The 20,651-nt window shown below is 42.2% G+C and overlaps 1 protein-coding gene across 8 annotated transcripts in view; it reads right to left on the bottom strand.

Annotated features, from left to right (window-relative positions):
* The window catches only part of LOC137422254 (uncharacterized), a 305,787-nt gene that overhangs the window by 120,166 nt on the left and 164,970 nt on the right, over nucleotides 1-20,651 (bottom strand). For all 8 annotated transcript variants that reach the window (XM_078771835.1, XM_078771837.1, XM_078771840.1 and 5 more), the window contains 4 exons: nucleotides 19,497-19,621; nucleotides 8,428-8,516; nucleotides 3,358-3,422; nucleotides 1,576-1,633 (listed from right to left, as the gene is read on the bottom strand). In XM_078771835.1, the coding sequence (XP_078627961.1) occupies nucleotides 1,576-1,633; nucleotides 3,358-3,422; nucleotides 8,428-8,516; nucleotides 19,497-19,621 (337 nt within the window). The remainder of the gene's footprint in view (nucleotides 1-1,575; nucleotides 1,634-3,357; nucleotides 3,423-8,427; nucleotides 8,517-19,496; nucleotides 19,622-20,651) is intronic.

The raw sequence follows: 20,651 nt of genomic DNA, 5'->3' as shown, positions 1-20,651 counted from the left end.
AATCTTAGCTCTTACACGGGCCTCGACTTAGTATACAATGAATAAATAAATAAATAAACACTTCAATCTTCAATCTTAGCTCTTACACGAGCCTCAATTTAGTATACAAATAAATAAATAAATAAACACTTCAATACTTCAAACTTCAATCTTAGCTCTTACACGAGCCTCGACTTAGTATACAATGAATAAATAAATAAACACTTCAATACTTCAATCTTCAATCTTAGCTCTTACACGAGCCTCGACTTAGCATTCAAAAAAATAAATAAATAAACACTTCAATACTTCAATCTTAGCTCTTACACGAGCCTCGACTTAGCATTCAAAAAAATAAATAAATAAACACTTCAATACTTCAATCTTAGCTCTGACACGAGCCTCGACTTAGTATACAATGAATAAATAAATAAACACTTCAATACTTCAATCTTCAATCTTAGCTCTTACACGAGCCTCAACTTAGTATACAATAAATAAATAAATAAACACTTCAATCTTAAATCTTAAATCTTAGCTCTTACACGAGCCTCGACTTGGTACACAAAAAAAAAAAAACACTTCAATACTTCAATCTTAACTCTTACACGAGCCTCGACTTAGTATACAAATATATATATAATTAAACACTTCAATACTTCAATCTTAGCTCTTACACGAGCCTCGACTTAGTATACAAAAAATAAATAAATAAACACTTCAACACTTCAATCTTCGCTCTTACACGAGCCTCGACTTAGTATACAATAAATAAACACTTCAATCTTCAATCTTCAATCTTAGCTCTTACACGAGCCTCGACTTAGTATACAATAAATAATTAAATAAACACTTTAATACTTCAATCTTCAATCTTAGCTCTTATACGAGCCTCAACTTAGTATACAATAAATAAATAAATAAACACTTCAATCTTAAATGTTAAATCTTAGCTCTTACAGGAGCCTCGACTTAGTATACAAAAATATATATAATTAAACACTTCAATCTTAAATGTTAAATCTTAGCTCTTACAGGAGCCTCGACTTGATATACAAAAAAAAAAAAAAATTTAACACTTCAATCTTAGCTCTTACACGAGCCTCGACTTGGTACACACAAAAAAAAAAAACACTTCAATACTTCAATCTTAACTCTTACACGAGCCTCGACTTAGTATACAAAAATATATATAATTAAACACTTCAAACTTCAATCTTAGCTCTTACACGAGCCTCGACTTAGTATACAATAAATAAATAAATAAATAAACACTTCAACACTTCAATCTTCGCTCTTACACGAGCCTCGACTTAGTATACAATAAATAAATAAACACTTCAATACTTCAATCTTCAATCTTAGCTCTTACATGAACCTCGACTAAGTCTACAAAAAAAAAAAAACCCTTCAATACTTGACCTAGTTGACGATTATTTGTGCCCCTTAGACATGTGATCCAACACAAACACAATAGAATATCAAGATTGAAATTGCTGCCAACGCGTCGTCGAGATTATGTTTTTGCCGAGATTAACTATAGGCAAATAGCACTGAGCGAAGAGAAGGCCGGTGCAGTGCAGGCGGTTGGCTTACCCGCATAATGCAGTGCTGTTCGGCCGGCCTGGTCCACTATTCCCACGGGGCAATTGTACTGGAACAAAAAGAACAGAACACACCCCACTCCATACAACATCCGACGCACTTTGCATTGCACACCAGCTGTACGACGTGTGAAAAACAGGCACCCGTATGATATTGCTTACAAATTGCAGTTGTAAAGGTGTGCACCAGGTAACATTTTAAAAATGTAATGTGATATTCTGCCTTCAATACGGTAATTTAAAATGATATAAACTTAGATTTCAATCCGCATTTCGAAAATGAGGAATGGAACAAGAAGGCACGTTATCTACGTGGTCAGGTAATTTTTTTACACGTCTCAGGACGGCTTCGACAGGATTGGGGTAAACACTGCGGATTCGGCAGTGAATGATTCGACGTAGCAAGTTTGAACTAATTGCTGATGAAATGTGGCAAAACTGGGAGAAAAAAAAAATGTTTCAAAACAAGTCCAACACGCCCAGACAGTGAAATGGAAGACGTACGGCCGGATGTTGCGTGCTGTCTGTATGTCTCACAGGTATGACGAGACATCAATATGCGTGCTGTCTGCCAAATGGATGTTAAACTGGGCGTCCCGTCTGCTTGCATTAGTTGATGGGTATTGAAGATCCCACATTGTCCTTCACGAAGAGTGGGCGAGCTAACGCCGGCACCTTGATCAAATCCCAAATTCCTGCCCTGACTACCTCTTTCTACACTTTCACAATTATTTCATAATTACCACTGCCCTGACTACCTGACTACCTGACTTGACTAAATCCATGCCCTGTCAAACAATGGATAACAAGGCTTTGTAAAGATTAGAGTCGATCTGCAGAAGACAAGGACGTTTAATTTTCTCAACCAAATGTTGAGAGAGGCATTATAATCACAGTCACAAACAATAAATTTCATCTTGATCGGATGAAGTTTTGTACTTATCGAATTATGACGTCATAATGGAGGCACCTATGACATCATTATTAACATATATTATTCCCCATGGAGAGTTCTTTACAATGAGCCATGTCTCAATTTTTTCTATTCAGCGCTTTCGGAGATATAAAGGTGCAAAGTTTTTCGGTTTTTCCAAGATGGCGGCCGAACACGTGACCTATGACGTCATAATTATTTTATTTTTTTTAATTCTACAGGTAGAGCTGTACCTACGGTGAAAATTTCCTGTCAATCGGAACAACGGTTGCAGAGAAAATCATATTTATTCTGTGCGGACAAAGAAACAGACAAAGAAACAGACAAACAAACAAAGAAACAAACAAACAAACAAACGGACTCAAATGCAATACTCTCTCCTCAGGCGAGGGTAATAAAGTGAAGCGACGTTCGGGGCACGAGACCATCTTTGAGACAAAAATTCAAGGCAAAGGCAAACCATCCAGCGTAATTCTTGCCATGAGTCTGATTTGGCAGCACTGAATCGGCCTTCAGATGGAGCACTAGACTTAGTTAGTTTTCCAACCCTTTAATAAAGTTTGACTAGCAAACACACCGCCACGCTTACGTAATGGAGAGGAATGAAGACCGATGATCACGTAATCAATTCCGCTCCTGTCCTCATACATTTTATGAAGCTCATAAATATTGAGTAGCAAACAGCTTCTGTTGGCAATGTTGTTGCGAAGAGACCGAGCACAAAACATGAACCAAAACTACATGAATTATATATGAAATTGCTGCAAATTGCATCTCCACACGGGATTCCACTTTGCTGCTTCCGCTATATCCGTCCAGTGAGGTGCAGAATAAAATCACCTGCAGAAGCTGCTGAACACACCGCGAGTGTCCGTTCTTTGCAGCCATATGCAAGGCTGTGCGGCCTTAGGGAGACAAGACAGCGAATGGGGAGACCACTTTAAGCCATGCACAACCACAAAGGAGTTTCTAAAAAAAATTAAAGATTTCATGGACAGATGAGATTACAAAATATTGAATAACGATGAGTGAAAGAGCACGTGAGGTGAAAATCAGATAATGAAATCAATTCAGTTACAAATGAGTGCCATGCAAGTAGGACACCGATTCAGATCGAGGCCAATGAAGCATGAGCCAGTAATTGGTTCCCATCAAAATCAAAAACCTAAATTTCTTGTTTGCTAAGTGCAGGGGCCTGCATTTGTTAGCCAGGGATGAATCAGCAAAGGTGTACAAATTGAACCATAATCATACCTGAGAAAAAAAAAACACCTATAACATTCATTATGTCACAATATGAGACATGTACGCATGTTATATGAAACAAGAACGACATTCAGTAGTGAACGTACCTCCACCAGGCTGAACGGGTTACGTTTTGTATCCACTGATAAGCAGCATCTGGATTCAGACCTGAACCAAAATCGAATCGGCTTGTTCTTGTCACCTACCCAACTCATTTCACACAGCCTCCCTTTCAAAAATCGCAATAATATTTAGTAAACGTTTCAAATTTCACCTGGAATTTCCCGACCCGGATCTCAGTCAACGGAACATCTTCTCTTCTGGACTTGGTTATGACTAACTTCCCTGAAAATGTCTGCTGCTCTTCTTCTGCTCCGATCGGAACATCTGATCATGTCCTTGTTAAAGTGGACATCTCTCTGACCATCCTCAGGGAGCCTGCTCAGCGTCGACGAGTCTGGCATTTCACTCAGGCCAACTGGCACGGTCTTCAAGCAGCCATCAATCATCTGGACTGGTCTCCCATCTCTACCACCTCTGACATCAACTCATCCTGGGAATTCTTCCAAAGTAAATTGCTCTCTCTCATGCACAGATTTATCCCATCTCGTCTTCAGTTGTCATACCCTTCCTCCCGTCCATGGTACACGGAATCTTGTGGTGAGGCTGTTGCCCAGAAACAACTTGCCTTCGTCTCCTGGAAAGCAAATCCAACGGAAGGAAATCTCATTTCCTTTCACAAAGCCCGAAACAAGTGTGTGTCCACCCTCAGGAGAGCCAGGAAACAATATCTCTCCGTTCTCAAGACCGAACTCTCTTATCTGTCTCCCTCTTCCAAATCCTGGTGGCGTCTGGTCAAATCCGTTTCTGGTGTTTGTTCCCCCTCCATCCCCTCCCTTACCTCAAACGGCTACACAGCTGACTCCGCACGTGAAAAAGCTGAATGCCTCAACTCTGTGTTTGCCTCTAAATCTTGTGTCCCAAACCCATCCCTCTCTGTACCCACCATACCCAGTCGTACCCTGCTGCTCCTGGACTCCGTGTCCTTTCCTCCTGACAAGGTGGAAAAGTTTCTGTCAACCCTCGACTCTGATTCTGCAACTGGACCCGACGGCATCAGCCCACGGGTCCTAAAATCCTGCTCTGCTGCTCTATCTCACCCTCTCTCTGTTCTCTTCACCCTCTCTTTTGCTCAAGGTCAACTGCCATCTGCTTGGAAATCAGCCAACATCACCGCTTTGCACAAAAAAGGTGCAAAAACAGATCCTAGCAACTACAGACCAATCAGCCTTCTCCCAATTATCAGCAAAGTCATGGAATCCATCATTGCTTCTGATATGAAATCTTTCCTCTTCTCCAATGGCTTGATCTCTGATCATCAATTTGGTTTCAGACCAGGTCACTCTACTCTGGACATGCTGCTTCTGCTGTCTCAACAATGGATGGAGGTCCTCAATGCCAAACAGGAAATTAGAGCTGTCTCCCTCGACATATCACGTGCCTTCGACACGGTCTGGCACCCCGCTCTGCTCACCAAACTCTCCTCTTTTGGTATCCATGGAAATCTCCACGCATGGCTGGCGGACTTCCTCTCTAGTCGTCGTCAACGTGTGGCCCTGAATGGGTTTCTCTCATCTCCTCTTCCTGTTCAGGCTGGAGTTCCCCAAGGCAGTGTTCTGGGCCCCGTGCTTTTTCTGGTCTTCATCAATGATCTCTCTGACTCTCTCGAAAATCCTCTCTATCTCTTTGCTGATGACTCCACTCTCTGCCGCTCCATTCCTCTTCCCTCAGATCGGCAGTCTGCTGCCTCCTCACTCTCTGAAGACCTGGACAAAATCACAGACTGGTCAAACAAGTGGAACATGTCTTTCAATCCTGACAAATCTCACACTCTTACTATGTCTCTCCGAAAAGATCGACTGGACAACCCTCCCATCTACTTTCTCAACAATCCTCTCCAAGAAGTTCTGTCGCTCAAGATTTTGGGTCTCACTATCTGCCATGATCTTTCTTGGGAAAACCACATTTCCAAGCTGGCCTCCAAAGCCAGTCGCCGACTGGGCATCCTCCGTCGTGCGAAGTCCTTCCTCGGCACACCTAAGCTCCTCACCACATACAAGGCTTTCATCCGCAGCTCAATGGAATACTGTTCTCCCCTATGGGCCGGTGCTCCTGCCTCACACCTAGCTCGGCTTCACGCTGTTGAAACCAAAGCTTTCAGAATTATTGGAATCTCCCGCGATGAAGCTATCTCTGAGGGCCTTTCACTCACTCACCGCAGGCAGGTAGGTGGTCTTTCTGTCTTCTACCGACTCCTCTCCGGCCTTGCACCCCCAGCTCTCTCTGTGCTCTGTCCCCCAAATATTCCTACAGGTCGCACAAGATCTGCCAGCAACCCTCTGATGGTTAAACTGCCGAAATCTCGGCTCTCCGCTCACCTTCACTCTTTCATTCCTCTTTTCTCCCGCCTCTGGAACAAACTCCCTCACTCCCTTCAATCCCACTCCTCCCTCCAGGTCTTTAAAACAGCTGTCCACCACCATCTCTTATCTTCCCCCATCCAAAACCTTGATCTTTTCTACCCCCGCTAATTCACCCCAGATCCACCTTGTTTGAAATTCCAACTTCTTTCCTGGAAGTCCTGGCAGTGTCCATATGTTTTATACCTCTCCCACTGCCCCCTTCCCACGCCCCCCCCCCCAAAGCCCTCGCCCTCTCTCAGATCTCTCGATGTCTCCATGTCTCTCGGTCCCTGCTCTCAAATGTTGTGTTTGTGTCCTTCCCCCTCTCTCCCCATCTTGTCTACCGCTCCCTATGTTATATGTTTTATGTGTCGGTTTGTCTTTCTCTGTGATTAATGTTCGCTCTTTCACGAGCCTCGATATTGTATACAAAAAAAAAAAAAAAAAAAAAAAAAAAAAAAAATTGTTGTTTTTAAAAGGCAGCACAATAAATGTAGTTTGATTTGTCATTTATCGTGATTGTGACCAATATCCATAATCACGCACATGCTGGATATCAATGCTGGTGTCAAGGTGAGACAACGAAGAGGATCGAAGAATATCAAATAATGGTGAAATTTCTGGTCAACAAAAACATCGAGCGTATTTAAATTTTCCTCCGACTGGTTGGACATTGTGGTGATGATTTCCTGTCAAGGACATCCGCATTGGAGTGGTAATAATCATTTAGAGGTGGGTGTGAAAGTGTACAGATTGAATCACATGCTGCAAGATGGACCATCAAGATCAACGAGGCAAACATTAACGAGGCTTTGTTAAGATTAGTTGGTCTGAGTCGGCGAAAGACAAGGAAGTTTAATTTTCTCAACCAAATGTTGAGAAAGCCATTCTAATCACAGTGGCAAACAAGAAAGAACAGAGATTGCAGACCCTCGCCAGGACGTGTTTTAGTGGTTTTTAAGGCTTTTGTGTTAAAGCAAATATGGCGGCCAAGCCACGTGACCGATGACGTCATCATTATTTCTTTTCTGCACCAATTTATCCCTAGATGATGCTCAACAAATTTCATCTTCATCGGATGAGGTTTTGTACTTGTCGAATTATGACGTCATAATGGAGGCACCTATGACATCATCATTCACATATGTTATTCCCCATAGAGAGTTCTTTACAATGAGCCATGTCACAATTTTTTCTATGCAGTCCTTTCGGAGTTATAGAGGTGCAACGTTTTTCGCTTTTTCTAAGATGGTGGCCGAACCACATGACTTATGACGTTATCATTTTTATTTCTCCACCAATCTATCCCTAGATGCCGCTCAACAAATTTCATCTTGATCGGATGAAGTTTTGTACTTGCCAAATTATGACGTCATAATGGAGGCGCACCTATGACATCATTATTAACATATGTTATTCCACATGGAGAGTTCTTTGCAATGAGCCATGTCTCAATTTTTTTTCTATTTCTATGCAGCGCTTTCGGATATATAGAGGTGCAAAGTTTTTCAGTTTTTCCAAGATGGCGCCTGTACCACGTGAGATATGACGTCATAATTATCATTTAAAAAATTATACAGGTGGAGTTGCATCTATGGTGAAAATTTCCTGTCAATCGGACCATCGGTTGCAGAGAAAATCATATTTATTCTGTGTGGACAGACAGACAAACAAACAGAGAGACAGACAGACAGACAAACAGACAAACGGACTCAAATGTAATAGCCTCTCCTTTGGCGAGGGTAATAAGGTGAAGCGACGTTACAGGCGTGAGCCCCTCTTCGAGGCAAACGAGACGACTCTCGATACTGGCTCTACACTATCTTGCTTTCGCACCTGGAACGCGTTTCACCTTCTTCCCCACGGCGGTGCGCATACTTGCGTCAGCATGTGCAGCTGAGGACCTCATTTTTGACTGAACAAAATTCGTGTGCAATGGCAGACAAAATGTTGAAGAGTAAAACTACTATTGTTCTTGCACTTCTTCCTTGGCCCCTTACCTAGAGTGGCTTTACGCCTTGTTTGGGGCAATTCCCCTAAATAATTATTTTTTTTAACTATACATACAAGCTTAGTTAAGCATATGAAAACAGTTCCAAAATACAGTTAGGACTATTCTATCGGAAACATAACTCTATTGTAGAGAATTAACAAAACATGATTGTGCACACACTCAAAATTATTATTTTGAATTTTTTCTTACCAGAAGCATCCGTGATGGAAGTATCGACGCTATGTTCCAAGATGACGGAGAGACACCCCTCATGGCCTTTGGCAGCAGCCACGTGGAATCTACATGGAGAGAAAAGAAAGGCATGGATGACTCGACCATGCACTGAGTGGAGCAAACGCATGTTATGAGCTATACGGTGTTATAGCTGGGGGTTGATACGGTGTTATAGCTTATGGATAGGGCAGCAACATAGTACGGAGTGGTTATCAACTGGCACCAAGATGTACTCTCGCAGTTCCAGTGTTTGTTTGACACTGTTGTCCTCATGAACCCTGAATCACCCCTATTTTCACATCAGCAGAAAGGACTTGGCAGAAATCCTTCGAAAATACTGATCTCAAGCCACCACAACAAGAGGTTGCAGCATGTCCGACCTGCAATTTATTTATTTATTTTTGCTCACGGCTTTCACCTGAGCTTTCACCTGATAAGCTTAGCGGTTAGGGTGCCGGCTTGGGATCCTAGGATCCTGGGTTCAGCGGTTAGGGTGCCGGCTTGGGATCCTAGGATCCTGGGTTCAGCGGTTAGGGTGCCGGCTTGGGATCCTAGGATCCTGGGTTCAGCGGTTAGGGTGCCGGCTTAGGATCCTAGGATCCTGGGTTCAGCGGTTAGGGTGCCGGCTTAGGATCCTAGGATCCTGGGTTCGACTCCCGGTCGATTGCTGAATTAACGCCAGGGGGGTTGACTCAGCCCGTCATCCTTCCGAGGTCGGCAAATTGAGCACCAGTTCACTGGTAATTCCCTGTGTGTCGCAATAACAGGGTTGGTGCCAGGAAGGGCATCCGGCCATAACCAAAAGAAAAAAACATTGCCTCAAAAAGGGAACCATGAGGGCATGGGGTCCACAAGGCTAACCTCCGCTCTAGCGGGGAAAAATGGCCTTAACACTGGATCACAATGGATCATAACACAATGGATCATTCATTCATTCATTCATTCAACGACATGCAACGACAAAACACAAATGAAAAAATCGATAGCAACAATTAAAAGGACAATCAAGGTTATTGACATTTGGCTCAGCCTGTTTAGTGTTTCCATCTGAGCACCCAGCGCAACATCCTGGGACCCCAGGTTCAAATATACCACATCCTGTGTTAATATGTGCATTATTTATTGATATACCTGCTACGCATGTCAAAGTACGAGGTGCACATATGTAGTATCATGTCTTGCTTGCATATGACACTGTAGTTGAAGAAACTCCTTCATCAACCTTCAACACAAAATTAAATTCAACCACATCACCGATTTACTGTCCTTATAAAATTGGGAAAGTCTACAATAATTTATTACTAAAAGGAGATGTGTGTGTGTGTGTGTGTTTGTGTGTGTGTGTGTGTGTCACGCGGAAAAGAAGAAGAAGCACATCCGAGCTTCAGCGGTTCCTGTTGTTGTAGAATAATAAAAACGTTCATGTTGGAAAGCTGATCATGAATTTAATTGGACCAAAAATGAATGTCCGTTGAATCTCAAAGATGCCTGTTTTATAAGTCCTCTTTTGGGCATTGAAGAAGAAGAAGCAGGAATGAGAGCTTGATGTAGTGATTCAAACAGTTTTCAAACATTTATTCAAATTCAATTCAAACAGATTCAAACATTTATTATTCTACAACACCAGAAACACATTAGGACAAGTGAAAGATCACAAAAAAAAATAGTAATATTTCACGTGAGAAGCACACAAAATTATATATAGTAATATTTCACATACGAATCACATGAAATTATATATAGTAATATTTCACGTGAGAATCACACAAAATTATATATAGTAATATTTCACGTGAGAATCACACAAAATTATATATAGTAATATTTCACGTGAGAATCTCACAAAATTATATATAGTAATATTTCACATACGAATCACATGAAATTATATATAGTAATATTTCACGTGAGAATCACACAAAATTATATATAGTAATATTTCACGTGAGAATCACACAAAATGATACATAGTAATATTTCACGTGAGAATCACACAAAATGATACATAGTAATATTTTACATGAGAATCAAACAAAATTATGTGTAGTAATATTAACAATTAAATAATTCTCGTATCCGAATCCATATTCAGATCTTCAGCAAACTAGAATCGATTCGTCCTTTCTCACACCCAACCTGTCCACCAAGTTTTGTCCAAGTCCATCCATAACTTTTTTAGATATCGTGCTATATGACAGTTTTAGCCCTTTCACTCAATGGTGAAGAATCACTTAAAGTTTAAATAATTCTCGTCTCCGAATCCATATTCAGATCTTCACCAAAATCAAATCAATTCTTCCTTGTGAGCCACACAACATCTCCAAGTTTCATCCAAATCCGTCCACAACTTTTTGAGATATCCTGCTATATATCGTTTTTGGCCCTTTCACTCAATGGTGAAGAATCACTTTAAAAGTTCTACTAGCCGGATCCGAATCCGGATCTTCGCCAAAATGTAATCGATTCGTCCGTGTCACATACGCTACCTCTCCGCCAAATTTCGTCCGAATCCATCCACAACATTTTGAGATATCTTGTTCACAGACAAATAGACAAACAAGAAGACGTCATGCAGAGTTCGATACTTGCAAAATCCACCCCTCCCTCCCCCCAAAAAATGTTGCCATTGATTCATCAAATTCTAAGAATAAAATTGACGATCTTGATCAAAGCTCGGGTCACTAGGATGAAAAGTGATTATTTTTCAGATAAAAATTGATGATTTTAGAAGTTTGACCTTGAGTTGACATTTGAATAGTTGGTTTACCAATTCAGTGAGGGATTATGAAAAAGCTGTTAAATTTTCAAGTCAATCGGATGAATATTGATTCTTTTTTTTTTAAGATGAAAATTGATGATTTTAGAAGTTTGGCCTTGGGTTGACCTTTGACCTTTTGACCTCAAAAATAGCTGTTTTGCCAATTTAATGATTCAATATACAAATGCTGTTCAATTTTCAAGTCAATCGGATGAAAAATGGCGATTTTAGAAATTTAACCTCCAAGTGACATTTGACCTTTGACCTCAAAATCAAGACGTTCTCAATTGTGACGACCTCTACAACTTGGTGAAGTTTCACGATGATCGGTTTCGAATAATGTCACCTGTAGGTGAGTGACAAAAAGACAGGCAGACAGAAACAGACAGACAGAATAAAAAAATCACTCATGGAGTGACACTTGGCAAAATAGAAAAAAGTAGAATGGCACTCAGTAGAGCATCCTTTAGACCTCAAATATAATTGGTGGTTGAATTCAGTGACCTGATATGCAAATCGTCTTCAAATTTTAAGTTAATCGGATGAAAATTGAGGATTTTAGAAATTTGAGAAAAGTGGTTGATATTTGGCCTATGTTGACCTTATGACCTATGTTGATCTCAAAAATAGTCGGTGGTTGAATTCAGTTCACTGTTATGAAAACCCTATTCAAATTTCAAGTCAATTGACTAAAAATGGAGGATTTTAGAGATTTGAAAAGGTTGTTGGTTGGCCTTTCAGCCTATGTTGACCTTTAGCCAATGTTGATCTCAAAAATAGTTGGTAGTTGAATTCAGTTAGCTGATATGAAAATCCTATCAGAGAGTATGCTAATACTCTCTATGTAGGGATGGCGTGGAAAAAAATGTCGCTCCCATCTGCTACATACAAAACGAAAGTTGGAGTATCTTCTTTAAAAACTCGCTTAGGCTACATATGAGAGCCTACCTGGTCTGCTCAGCTGACTGTCGAGGTAGGGATCACTTTTCAGTTCTCCAGACCAAGGCAAAAGCCAAATAAAGCAAAAAAAACGAGATTGGTCAAACCCAGGAATTCACTTTCTTGTTCATAATAATAATAATAATCTTCCTCAGACGGCATATTTCCGAGCTGCCTCTATCAATGGCAATGATGCTGTTAAAGCGCGGCGTTACGCGTGCTGCTTGCGAGCAAGGAGGAAGCGGACAAGCAGTAACTTATAAGCGTCTTTATTTCAGGAGCTCACTGTAACACTAGCGCGCTCCGGGCTGCGCGCCCCGTGTATATCCTCAGGCCACGCCTACCCCTCCGGCGTGGCCGCCGCCCACTTGGTGCGCGGAATGATGTCACCACGCCAGTGGGCTTTCGTGTCCGCCACACTGTTACCATTTGACAGAGTTTTACTTCCTGCAACATCCTTTGGTATTATAATTCTCGTAGATTGAAAGGATTCCTCGAAATGTACAGAAAACGACATTCCTATGTAAAAGAATTGGGACTGGAGTAGGCGTGGCTATGACTGTCAATCAGCTTGATGGGGGCAGAGCCGCTAGACACATTTGCCTCAGTGTCGGCGTTATGCGTGATAATGTTATGTGGCATCAAATAACATCATCAGAAATATCATGTCTCGGGAAATGCCTTGTTTTTCATCCTCACATTTATGAAAATAAAATAATAGTGAGGTACCAGTGCTATACACCGCACACGGGACACGTGATCACGAACCCTCCAGTCACGGGTTCTCGGCGGCAGATTCGCTATGTCAGTGCATCACTGAGGCCTTCTTATAGAACAGTTTCATCTTTGTTTTGGCATACTGCATCGACTGCAGTGGTCAATGAATTGATATTTAAATATAAAGATCTGAGTTTCCCCACTCGCTCAACCCTGAACCTTGCTATGCGCATGTGCAGATAAGAAAGCGTGTCACGTGTACAGTGTGTTTGACTAACGTCTTTCTGATGATTTATAGTGACTGTATTTGTCTGGTGAGAATCTACTCGACTATTACCGAGGTCTTCTGATTTCTCAGAACCAAGATTTGGATACTACAGACAAGTACTTTTATCTTATTTTGATAAAGTTCTTCATTGAAGTTAATTTTACAAAACTATTATCAGAGGGTGCGCTGGCACTCTCGACTCTACGTACAAACGTCGGGATGACGCGGATATAAAATGTTGGCCCCACCCATTGATACAAAACGAAAGTTGGAGTATCTTTTCATCCTCTCATGGTAGTTTATCGAGGACACTTGCAGTTCGAGTGTATAATATGTTTTATTGACACCAAGTAGTAAGCAAAACAGTAAAAACCACGAAAGTGTCTTTCACGTCCAGCCGTGCATAAATTCCTCCCGAGAGGCTCCGCCCCTCCCCTCTGTCCCCACCCTATTGGTTGGAGGGAAACCTTCAAACCACACCAGTTACATTTGAGGAGTGAACGGATGTTATCCGGTCTATCAAAGGGAAAGAACCGCTACAGTATCTACCTCCAACATGCCTTCTGCTCGGCAAAAGAAAACAACTCAAAATATAAAATATTATGCAAATAACAAGCAGATAATTTTATCACGGGCACGTGACAAGTACCTCTGAAAGTGAGGAGAAAAAGGCTTCCTCTAAAGCTAGCTATGCAGTGGGCTCTGTAAAGCGCAAAGCTGCTTTCAATAAATACAATAGTGCTCACAGATACAAACTCAAATCTGATTGTAGTGAGTACAATAGTGCTCACAGAGGCGAGCTCAAAGCTGCTTTCAATAAATACAATAGTGCTCACAGAGACGAGCTCAAAGCTGCTTGTAGTGAGTACAATAGTGCTCACAGATACGAACTCAAAGCTGCTTGTAGTGAGTACAATAGTGCTCACAGAGACGAGCTCAAAGCTGCTTGTAGTGAGTACAATAGTGCTCACAGATACGAGCTCAAAGCTGCTTGTAGTGAGTACAATAGTGCTCACAGAGACGAGCTCAAAGCTGCTTGTAGTGAGTACAATAGTGCTCACAGATACGAGCTCAAAGCTGCTTGTAGTGAGTACAATAGTGCTCACAGAGACGAGCTCAAAGCTGCGTGTAGTGAGTACAATAGTGCTCACAGATACGAGCTCAAAGCTGCTTAAAGTGCTCACAGAGACGAGCTCAAAGCTGCTTTTAAAAGACACTACATTGCTCACAGCAATATAATAAAAGCTGTTCGTCATGTGTATTACAGTACTCACAGACATAAAGAACTAGCTGCTCGTCGTGCACACTATCTAAAGAAGGCCAAGTCTATTCTAAAGTGTGCTCGGATATGTCACACGAAGATCAGAGCCCAGCGTTGTGCAGACATGAGGCGGAGGTATGAACTAGCTGAACCTAAGCCTTATGCAAAGCATCAGTATGTTCTTGAGGTGAGCAAGAAACTACTTTGCAATGCTGAAGCTTTAGTCAAAGCTTTCAAAAAGAAGCACCCAAATATATCCAAAACAATGACTAGTTACTCTTGTAAGAAAGCTGTGTCATCTCTAGCAGCTAAGAGATTGGTAAACAAGGCCCTTCAGATGCGTAAGCAGTATGCTGGGGTCTTGCTTCAGGTTATCAGGTCAATAAATGTAGCCTTGAGATAAAAGAAAGGGGAGACTTTGGTGAGAGTTTGCACTGTGCTCATAATGAGCCATTCTTTTATGAGGCAGCCTACCTGTTTAATGTGGAAGGTAATACTGTTGATAACAATATTGATCAGAATGGCTCTCGTGTAGGCCAGCATATGAGTCTGCCGATGGCACAAAGGAAGAAGGCGATCGTATTTGGAAGTGCTCTAGCAAGTGCAAACCGCTTACCGAGTCAGAAGTTTCCACAATATTAGAGTTCAAGTCTGACTTTGAAAAACCCATGCGTGAGGTATGAAAAATTTTACACACTTGTCTGATATTGAGCCTTTCATACTTTCCACTGGTGTGTCCTGTGTTGAAGCCTACATGAGAGCTTCTCGTATGGACAGTGCAGGTGCTTGGGGTACAGAAAACGAAATTCTTACTCTCGCACATTTGCTGAATACCCCAGTGTATGTGTACAACAGCGAGAGTATGGATTGGGTAAGGTACTCCCCGATGCATGTTGACGAAAGTTTGCATGAAAATGTCACGGAGATGGCTATGTACATCAGGCTGCAGCATGATCACTTTGATGTTGATCTGTCGACTGCAAATCCACAGTAACTATTTTGGCCGTTTCTAAGTGCAGGTCCTTGTGTGGCATGAGGCTGGATGAAGACATTACTCTTTGAGAAACGAGCAATAAGACAGAGCTGCAACATACAGTCAGGGTTACGTAAGACAATATAGGAACATGTGCAGTGTTTGACATTGCTGACTAAGATATCTTGACACTTTTGCTCCAAGATTGGGTATCCTCTGAGTACCATATACCATTGTGTTATTCCACATTGTAAAAAAAGTACAGAAAAAAGGGGGGAAAAAAATTTATGCTAAATTAAAAAGGCAATGTAGGGATGACAAACTACAGTCTAAAAAAGGTCCTAAACAAGATAAGGATGATGTTGGTTTAGAGAGTAGCTAACAGTATTGCCATCACATAACAATCCCGACATCACTGCCTCCAGACTATTGTCTTGGGCTAGGCCGAGCTAGAAGTATTAGAAGCTCCTATATTTCATTTCTGCATACAAGTATAAGAAGCTCCTATATAATTTCAGGGACTTCTTTCAGCTTCAGTTGTCTTTCCTACTTTTCTTTTTTATCAACTTAGAGTAACAAATCACAAATGTAGATAATTATAGAATCCTGTTATTAGAGATGTTCATGCAGTTTGTAAGAAGTTGATGATCATGTACTGATATTATAACATTGTACTTGGGCTGCTAATTTGTACAGTCTCAGTATGTGGCTACACTACAGGAGTAATCAAGTACTGGTGTAACCAGTGGAGTGTTTGTAGAAGCTTGAAGCAATAACTGATGAAGTGTAAATGAGGCAGTGATGTCGGGATTGTTATGTGATAGCAATACTGTTAGCTACTCTCTGAACCAACATCATCTCTATCTTGTTTAGAACCTTTTTTAGACTGTAGTTTATCATCCCTACATTACCTTTTTAATTTAGCATAAATTTTCTTTATTCACTTGTTCAAATTTCAAGTCAATCGGATAAAAATTGAGGATTTTAGAAACTTGAAAAAAGTGGTTGACGTTTGGCCTATCCATATGGTGACCTTGTGACCGAAGTTGATCTCAAAAATAGTTGTTGGTTGAATTCAGTTCGCCGATATGAAAATCGTCTTCAAATTTGAAGTTAATGGGATGAAAATTGAGGATTTTAGAAATTTGAAGAAAAGTGGTTGACCTTTGGCCGATGTTGACCTTTTGACCTAAAAAAATATATATATAGGATTTTGTTGGACCCACCAACTCCACCATTTGGTGAAGCTTCGTGAAGATCGGTTTTAAATTGTGACCTGTAGACAAGTATAAGTGTGCGGATCGACAAACACACAAACCGGAGTGATCAACATACTTGGCCAAAAAATTTTTTTGGGCCAAATAATAGCAAACGCAACCGACCAATGTACTTGAAAAAATTTAGATTTTACAAGTAACAAACCGACAGGGGTGATAACATATCCTCCATCCACCTTCGGTGGCGGAGGTACTAGGGGGGAACCACGGATCATCTGCTCAATGTAAAATGTGACTTCAAGTGCTCAACTCTCCCAATCCTCCTCTCCCCTCACAAACCCCAAGGCCTCAACCTATGCCTCCCAACCCCAAATTCTGACCCTCCGCCTCCCAACCCTAAGGCGTCAATCCCCTCTCCACCCTAAGCCTTCAAACCTCTACCGCACCACAACTCCTCAACCCCCCCAACCTCACTAAAAGTCTTCAACCCCCTCCCCCAAAGTTTCAACCTCCCCCTCGCAATTCTGTCCCATTCTTTCCTCTCACCCCTCCTTCCCCATCCCATCCCCCTCTCCCAACCCAAGTCCTCAACCTCCACCTCCCAGCCCCAACTCCAAGCCCTCTGCTTGCCAAACCAAGGCATCAATTTCATCACCACTTCAAGCTTTGAAACTTCCTCCCCATCCCTTCCCCCTCCCCTTTCACAACCACAACTCATCAACCCTCCCCTTCCCGCCCCCTCCCTCTCCTCACCTTCCCCCCACATCCCACTCCCACCATAAATCCTCCACCTCCCAACTCTGTCCATTCTTTGCTCCCCTCCTTCCCAACTGCAAATCTGTCCTCCCTTCCTCACCCTCCTCCCGCTCATAAAATCAATCGGCGATTCCCACATCGAAACAGCGGAATATTTAACGCTTTCCCCTCCCCTATCATGCTATCATCGATTTCACAGAAACAGCTCCGACAAGTCATGGCCCATCACAGTCGTTTGTCCAACTCAATCCCACAAGATATGCTTAAAATATATGTGACCATGAGCAGGTTAATTGTGCCAATAAATGAGCGAAACCAATTATGTTATTCCTGATACATATACAGTATATACACTATTAATAGTAAATAATAACCTCAGACAAATACCTTTATAATGACATGGGTTTAAGCCCTGCTTGAGAGAATATCACATAGTTATTTGGGTTGTGTATAAGTCAACAGACCGCTGTCTCAATCGCTGAGGCCCATCTTCACAAGGCCTGTGATGCCTATCGGAATCCTTTTAACTGTCGCTTTGGTCATTTTGCACTGAAGGGAAAACTTGTAGGGAGGGAATGGCGATTGTGAATATGACAGCTCAAAAGATTACAACAAGTACCAAGATGGTGACTGTACGATTGTTCATTCGGTTGAAATTATGGGTGGAGTCAGGTGAACTGTCCAACCAATGGGAGGAACGGAATGTAACACACAGACAGACAGACAAACGGTCGGTCGAACAAGCGAATTATTGTTATATAGATAATTGAAGATTAATGTTACGGATTCATCACTTCCGTTGTTGTGGTTTTCATCCACTTGAAACATTTCTGGTTCCATGTATTATTATTGTTGTGGTTTGAGGGAAATGACGGTTATTGTTGTCAAAAGGTAAAAAGGTTAATGTTTTGAATGAAACCGGAACCGGACGACGACGAAGCGGAAGGACAAAAAAAAGGGGGCGGAGCGAAAAGTCGGAGAAGAAGCGGGTTGCTTTGCGTTCTGGATCGAACGTTGTCGAGCAAGAGTCACATACTTTGGGTTTCCTGGGAAAAAGGATTCCTGCGATAAAGTTGTTATCGCTGTGACTGATCATCCTGCGTGTCAGGTTTGGCGTTAGATTCCGAAGAATCATCGCCGGGTCATTGCGACTCGAGGGCGAGCCGTCAGCCATTTTGACTCGCGCGTCGAGCAAACTTTCCTTGCTTCGTCAGCTGTTTCCACCGCTTTCAGACATATCTATGGTGTGTGTGTGCACCAAGGCTTTTGACGATTACTTTGCGGCTCGCCGACTGTGAACAGTGAAGGTTCATACCTGGAGGGTGCCTTTGGATTTCCCAGTCGCCGTGAGTGCGCCTTTGTGCCGCTTCAACTGCGTGACCCTTTTCTCCGCTTTGGCCGCGTGCGCCTTTGTGCCGTTTTGGGCGGCGTGACTGTGCCTGTCATCTGAACGAGATTCTGGTTTCGATTCAACATCGTTCCGATGATCACTGGAGGGGATCGGCTCTGAGCTCGAAGTCGGGAATATAGAGACATTGGGGAATGTTGTTTTTCCACTCACTTGGAGCACAGTGAGTTACCTTGTACTAGCTGATGATACCATCATAGGAGATATATTGATTGTACTCTTGATTCCTATTATTATTGTACTGTTATTCTTGTGTGATTTTTAATACAATATTTGTTTGTATTATTGGTGTTTGTATTATTTGCAATTGGTGTGGTTTCACCATTGATTTTTGACACAGGATAACATATTTTTCTGCCGTGACTCCTTTCGGGGCTCGGAGGTACACCGTGACCAGGGGGTCGGGGAGGAGCACGTAACATTAAGTAAATTGACAAACTATGTTAATGGGCTGTGGATAAACGGCAGGAATTCTGGGCCAAACCGCCTCCTCCTCTGTGTACAGTAAGTTTCCTTGTCACACAACATCAGAGCAGGTGTGGGGGAGTGTGGGGTAGTGTGGGGGAGTGGAGGAGAGGAGAGGAGAGAGGCATTCCATTAATTCACAAAGTTAATTAATGTGCAAATTCATGTCAGGGTGATCAGGCCCACTCAACGCAACGTCTTGTGCAACTATTAGGGATCTCCCTGAGAGAGCAGCATTTGGATCGAAGAGATCACAAGCATCAGGAATACATTTTGAACTCACGCAGAGCGGCCTTCCCCATCGAGCTTGCTGGGCGATGCACCCTTCTTCTGGATGGCAGTGGCAACACGCTCAGCATCTTGCCCCTCGACGGCCTGCAGTAACCGCTCATCGTGCTTGTTCCATTCCTGTACCCATGACACGTGACAGTCAAAGCATGCAAGAGGATGCATTTTTATAATCTCATTTGCCATTAAAATGTCACTTTTATTTCATTACTCAAACCGATCGCAAGCAAGCCATTTCTTGGCAAGGGTTATATATTATTAGGTTGTTTGCCATTGCCTTCCCAGCCTTGTTTGTCCGTGCCTGGCCAGGGTTTGAACCACCGGCCTCCCAGTCTCAGAGCAGACACTCTAACCATTACACCACCAAATCTTGTATCACAAAGCAACAAAGAAAAGCTACACAAGGTAAGCCCTTTGCCGTTTCAAACTCGACCCAAGTTCCTCCACGGCTGCAGACTACCATGAGTCTACCCAAGTTCCTCTGGACTCGCACCGGGCGAGTATAGTTACATACATGAGAATGCCAATGCTGCATGCCCCCCTCATCCGCCGGACCGGTTTCATCGCTTGTTGGCGAGTCATCAGCGACAGTGTAGACAGAAAGGCGCACAACCTTATAAGCCTCTGTAAAGGTTAGAAGGGTCTGCTCTTTGAGTCTGGGGGGGTCAATGGTTCAAACCCAGTCTGAGTCACACCAACGACTTTAAAAATGGTACATGCTGCTTCCTTGCTAGACGTTCAGAATGCAAAAGGATAGAGCATGGACAAACTGGGAAAGCAATGGCAAACCACCCAGTATAACCAGAAAAGTTGATGAGTCCAGAAAGTTCCTGCACAATCAAATAATATTGGAAGCCCCATCAGGCCATTATAATTGCAATGCAAATCCTGAATGTACAGCATCTGTGAATGGCATTAATAGTATTAATCAAATGCAATCAACTTAGTGTGCGTCGTCCCAGTAACTGACAAAACCTGCAATGGGAGAAATATTCATAAGCGCTTCTGATTTTAAAAACATCTAAAATTTGCATCTGGGAGATGTAAAGGAGGAGTTTAACAACAGGTGCGACAGGGGGGTTAAATAAGAAAGAATCATGCACTTTTATGAGCACACTATCGTAATATATAATTAATCTTCAAGACCTTT

Source organism: Myxine glutinosa, chromosome 2 (genome assembly GCF_964187855.1).
Source record: "Myxine glutinosa chromosome 2, kmMyxGlut1.1, whole genome shotgun sequence".
Taxonomy (NCBI): Eukaryota; Metazoa; Chordata; class Myxini; order Myxiniformes; family Myxinidae; genus Myxine; species Myxine glutinosa.
Note: the sequence above shows the minus strand (reverse complement) of the source record. Positions and strands in the feature narration are given on the sequence as shown.